General features: G+C 49.6%; 1 protein-coding gene across 6 annotated transcripts in view; it reads right to left on the bottom strand.

Annotated features, from left to right (window-relative positions):
- The window catches only part of CDC42BPB (CDC42 binding protein kinase beta), a 115,228-nt gene extending 109,596 nt beyond the window's left edge, over nt 1–5,632 (bottom strand). For 5 of the 6 annotated variants that reach the window (XM_017528034.1, XM_017528038.2, XM_017528036.2 and 2 more), the window contains exon 1: nt 5,148–5,632. In XM_017528034.1, coding sequence (XP_017383523.1) covers nt 5,148–5,322 — 175 coding nt within the window. In that variant the 5' untranslated portion in view covers nt 5,323–5,632. The remainder of the gene's footprint in view (nt 1–5,147) is intronic. The other variant, XM_017528037.1, reaches the window with a different exon arrangement.
- Between the last annotated feature and the right edge of the window lie 212 nt (nt 5,633–5,844).

The raw sequence follows: 5,844 nt of genomic DNA, 5'->3' as shown, positions 1-5,844 counted from the left end.
GGGATTACTACACAGTTCACATTGCCAAAACACTTCGGATTTTAGATTTACGGGGAGTGTATTTCCTCTTATCCATTCTTATTAATGAAAGCCTTTCTGTGAGCTTCTCACACAAATTTGAGGTAACCATAACATACTGTCATCCCATAACACTCGGAGAAAGGAAGAATAAAACAAAGGTGGCCAAGGACTAATGGGTATTATGTTACGTGTTTGGGATAAGATTACATGGTAACATTATTTCTAGTTTCTTCCAGGAAAAAAAAAAAAAAAGCTTTCTGTCTCCTTTCGGAGAAAAGCATGTAGTTTCGCTGTATTTAATATAGTTTGGAATTAACAGTCCTGTGTGCCTGCCTGTTTATCCAGCATCACTGATGTCAGCACAAACAGATTTCTAAGGGCACCTGGCTTGGCGACAAGAGGCAGGGCAGAGGCAAGGAGAGGAGCTATCTGTCAACCCTGCAGTATTGTGAGCTCTTTAACTTATGTGCAGTCAAGTGTTTTGCTTGAAGGGCAATTCACTGCACGTTTTAAATTTTTTCAGGTACTTCACACAGTAGTATCCTGAAGTGAGAACTATTTCTTAAAAATCCAATTTTATTTCTTTAAAGTTAGATTTAAGATACACAACTGCTGTTCACATTAAAGCCCAACTGTCATGGAAAAACGAGGTTTTTTTGGTTTTTTTGGAGACAGGGTCTTGTTCACCATCTCCACTCACTGCACCTCTGCCTCCCGGGTTCACGAGATTCTCCTGCCTCTGCCTCCCGAGAAGCTGGGATTACAGGCGCCTGTCACCACATCTGGCTAATTTTCGTATTTTTAGTAGAGACCGGGTTTCATCATGTTGGCCAGGCTGGTCTCAAATTCCTGACCTCAGGTGATCTGCCTACCTTGCCTTCTCAAAGTGCTGGGATTACAGCCATCGTGCCCAGCCTGAGGTTTTAAGATAGAAAAGGTAGGGCTGGGTTGTTAACGTTTAATGGTTTCAACTGTCCTATCTCATGCTATGATAGTCAATATCAAATAGATACCATAAAATCTATATTATTTGAATTATGTTCATCTAATTTTTATCATGCAATCCCAACATTTCCCTATAATTCACATCTTTTTTTTCCTTTGCAGTTTCAGATTCTGCAGAATATAATTCAGATCTTATTCAAAAGACCTATTTCTTAAATCTTTTATTTTAAAAAAGTGTTCCCATGTTAGGCAAACATTCTATTCAGAGAAACCATTAAGATAAAATGTATTTGAGCCGAGCACAGTGGCTCTCGCCTGTAAGCCCAGCACTTTTTATTACGAGATGTTCAGCACTGTGTCAGGTAAGCCTTACTTAGTAAATTTGGTGCTGTCATCCCACTGACACCTCGGGCTGGCCATCCCCACACTAACAGCTATGGGCATTTGCATCCATGAAGGAGGACCCTGAGAAGGTACTGTCACACTCATGGTAAGAAAAGCCACAAATGAGATATCAACCAGAAAACTAGGAGGATTAATTCTATTCAGTAGGAGGAAGCACATTGTGAGAGAAGATGCCCCTGACTGGGAACTGGAAACCCAAGTTCCACCTATGTGAGGCGTGTCCACACCAGCACCAAGCCCTAGGCCTCCCTCCTGGTCTGCAGACCACACAGTGGCCAGAGGACCACTGTGACCTGTCTGATGCCCAGAGGCTAGGATTTTGAACAACAGCTCCATCCAAATGCAACACTAGCTGTTATAAATAAGCTGTGGGAAAAGCATTTAACACGAGACAGTATTTGTATGTAACAAAGATGAACAACAACAAATTCACCTCTTTGGGTTGTCCATATTTGTTAATATTTATTTACGGAAATTGTAAAGTGTTTCATATGCTCTGTTTCAAATGGTATCAAGATACTTTCAAAAACAGCTTAAAGAAGTGTACGTGCTTTGTATTTTTAGTAGAGACGGGGTTTCACCATGTTGACCAGGATGGTCTCGATCTCTTGACCTCGTGATCCACCCGCCTCGGCCTCCCAAAGTGCTGGGATTACAAGCATGAGCCACAGCACCAGGCCATAACCTTCCTCTGAAACATAAAAAGTTTACTACCTATACTTTCCAAATTTCCTCAAATATTTCCCATTAAGTCTCCAAATCTGGGCTACATCAGCTACTTTTCTTCCTTAAGTTTCGAGAATTCTCCATAATTGTCACTAGATATCTGGCAGGATTTGGGAAGTGGGGAAAGGCTTTCCACATGACAGGAATCAACAGATCATAGAGGTTTCAATGTCACTGAGTGGTGAATCCAAAAGCTGAATAGTCCACTGACTGACAGCCTGCATGTGTTTCCTCAGCAGAAGTAATTCCACTTGGAAGTCAGAGTACCTAATAATGCTCTATCACGTTGTTTTTATTATTATTATTGTTATTATTATTTTGAGACAGAGTTTTGCTCTTATTGCCCAAGCTAGAGTGCAATGGTGCAATCTCGGCTCACTGCAACCTCTGCCTCCCAGATTCAAGCGAATTCTCCCGCCTCAGCCTCCCAAGTAGCTGGGATTACAGGCATGCACCACCACACCTGGCTAATTTTGTATTTTTAGTAGAGACGGGGTTTCCCCATGTTGGTCAGGTTGGTCTCAAACTCCCGACCTCAGGTGATCTGCCCACCTTGGCCTCCCAAAGTGCTGGGATTACAGGTGTGAGCCACCGCGCCTGGCCAAGTTTTGTTTAAAAAGACTATTCTGTGCTTTCCAATCGAAAACAACTAGACAATTCCAAGCAACATTAAATAGTGACTGCACACGTATCAACTAGAAATACACCACTTCAGAATTACAATGATGTACATGTTAACATGAGTTCAAATACTTGTAAAATATATTGATATTTCATTAAAACACCACCTTTTAAGTCCGCTTTTAACTATAATTGAAAATGTATACTTTTGTGCAAACTGAGTTAAGAGAATACTGTAGTTTATTTGTAATCACAATTTCCAAAGAGCCAGAATACAACTTTGAAGATACATCTGTGTTACAGCATACAGTTCCTGTTTAGATTTAGAAGGTCAGATCTCATAAAATATAACCTCCACACATGCTGAGAAGAGCTTCCTCCAGGGAAGCCCACCAGTAATGCCTGGTGGAGAGAGGTGGCTGCATAATGGCCCTCAGGGCCCCAGCCCTCAGACTAATCTCCTCCTAGGTCCCAGGCCAATGGGACCACACCTTCCCAGCAAAACCAGCTTTCCCTCTGCTTCCTCCTCCCAGTCACACTCACAGGTGGTGCACCAACTTGAACCTGACAGTGGAACTGTGTGGGTTTGAAGACTGAGTGATCAGAAAGGAATGGTAAACAGGCCTGGTGCAGTGGCTCACACCTATAAAACCAGCACTTTGGGAGGCCGAGGCAGATGAATCACCTGAGGTCAAGAGTTGGGAGACCAGCCTGCCCAACGTGGTGAAACCTTGTACCTACTAAAATTACAGAAATTAGCCGGGCATGGTGGTGCATGCCTGTAGTCCCAACTACTTGGGAGGAGGCTGAGGCAGAATTATTTGAACCTGGGAGGAGGCGTTTGCAGTGAGCCAAGATTGCACCACCGCTCTCCAGTCTGGGCGACAGAACAAGACTCCACCTCAGAAAAAATGAAAAAGAAAAAAAGAAAGGAACGGTAAACAGAATATTCAGTTTTTAACATGCACCAAACACCTGACTTTCAAAGCAATGGTGAAGTCAATTAACTATTCAGTTGGAAATCATGTCACCGATAAAGGGCGACAGAAAGCAAGCACTCTTAATTTACTGATACCGTAAGCAACCAAGAATGGTGGCTCCCACGGAAATAAAGCAACACAGGCTGTCCTGGATCTCAGGGCCTCTTTCTACTGCTGCTCTCACAAGATACCGTGTAACATTTCACTACAGAGCAACCCAACAGATACCCTCCAAAGAATACTGCAACTTAAGTTTTAATTTGTAAACAAAATTCCAAATTCCAGTTGCCAATCTGGCAGAGTAGGATGCCTCACTCTGGAACCCTTTCATCTGTTTCTTCATGTAAACATCAGCTTTATCAGACCCAAAGATTAGAAATCACTGGTTCGAACTGAACAGTCGTAGCCCAGTGACGCACATGACCCAAGGATAAGGTTTTCATAGGTCTGGCCCGCACATACGCATTTCCCCCTCCTACTCTGTGGTTTTAGGTGAGACAGTCTGAGGGTGTTAACAGGACACCCCTGTTCGCGAGATGAAGTATAAGAGTGGCACTCTACACTTTCACCTGTCTTTAGGATCCTAATTATCGTTAAATGGTTTCATCAAATATTTGTCCTATAAAAACTAACTAATGATTAAAACATTGCAGATCCCAAACGAACTAGAAAAGGCATGCAAAAATCAGATGAGAAAGTTTTTCGATGACAGCTCCAACTACCCCTCCAAGTATGACAAACGTCTGGCAGAATTGGAATTAAAAAAAAAAAGTCCTCTTACATGGTTTATTTAAAATAAAACTTTAACCTTAAAATTCCCTTGAAGGTGTTACAGCAACGGGGGTGTTCAGGCTCTGGCCAACAAGGGGATGGAGGCAGGCTGTCGCCTAGGCGGCCGTTAGAGTTGGGCTCCCTGGGGATGCAAGGGGGTCCCACGGGGCAGTGGGCAAGGCAGACCCGGAAAGCACACCCAGCTGCTCCCACAACCTAGAGGAGCGTGGGGTGAGGAAAGAGACGAACTCCACTCTGCCTCTGGACCCCAAAGGCGAGGTGCGGGGGCGGGGGCGGATATCCCAGGGAGTGCTGCAGGAAATGATATCCAGACTCAGAGGGTGGATCTAGGACGCGGCCAGGGCGAGGGCCCGGCGGGGGGGAGGGGGTGGGAGTGTGAACGAAGGATGTGGCTCCGAGGGGCAGGATGAGGGGGCGGGACGACCGAACGCGGATGTCGAGACCCGGGAGGGCAAAGAGGGATGAAGAGCGAGCAGAGGAACGAGGGCGCACGGAGCGGCTGGAGAGGGATGGGCAGCGGGCCTGGGAGGGCTGCCGGGGTGAGAGGAGGCGAAGCCTACCGGCCGAGTGCAGGGTCGGCCCGGGCGGGGAAGGGCGGGCGAGGGGGGGCGCGGGGGTCGTGGGGTCGCGGGTCCGGCCCTGCCGGCGCGCACTTACCCCACTCCAGGAACTCGGCCACGTACTTGTCGCGGCGCAGGGCCGAGTGGCTGCACTCGGTGTACAGGCAGACGAGCACGTCCAGCAGCGTCTCCACGCTCAGAGCGCTCTCGTTGCGCCAGGGCCCGTCCAGGAGCAGCTGCTCCAGCTTCTTGAGCCGCACCTTGGCCGACATGGTGCCGCGCGGCCCGCTCCCGACGCGCCGGCCTCTCGCCGCCCGCTCGGCCAGTCCGTCAGGGCGCGCCCTCGGGGGCCCGGCGGCCGCGAGTCCCGGCAGCTACGGTGCCTCCTCGTCTCCCCGTCCGCGTCGTCGCGCCCCGGCCTAGGCCGACATCTTGGGCTCCGTCTCGGCGGCGCAGAGTCTGGGGCGCCGGGCCCCGCGGGTCCATGGGCCGCTCTCCTCCCCTCGGCGCCGCCGCCCTCCCCGCCCGGGCGGCCCCCGCCTCGCCGCGCCCCCGCCGCCCGCCGCCCTCAGCCCCGCCCGCGGCCGCGCCCTCCCCGCCGCCGCCGCAGACCAGGAGCGGCGAGGAGCTGAGCGCTGCGCAAGCCCGGCCGGCGCCCGAGACCCGACCCCAGCCCCGACCCGGCGGCCCAGCCCCGCGGCCCGCAGCCAACCAGGGCGCGGCCAGTATGGGTGCAGCCAACCACGGCGGTGCCGGCCGCCGCCGCGCTGACCTCAGCGCGCCGCCCCGCCCCG

Source organism: Cebus imitator, unplaced genomic scaffold (assembly GCF_001604975.1).
Source record: "Cebus imitator isolate Cc_AM_T3 unplaced genomic scaffold, Cebus_imitator-1.0 Scaffold52, whole genome shotgun sequence".
In the NCBI taxonomy this organism is placed as follows: domain Eukaryota; kingdom Metazoa; phylum Chordata; class Mammalia; order Primates; family Cebidae; genus Cebus; species Cebus imitator.
This window is presented reverse-complemented; position numbering and strand designations above follow the sequence as displayed.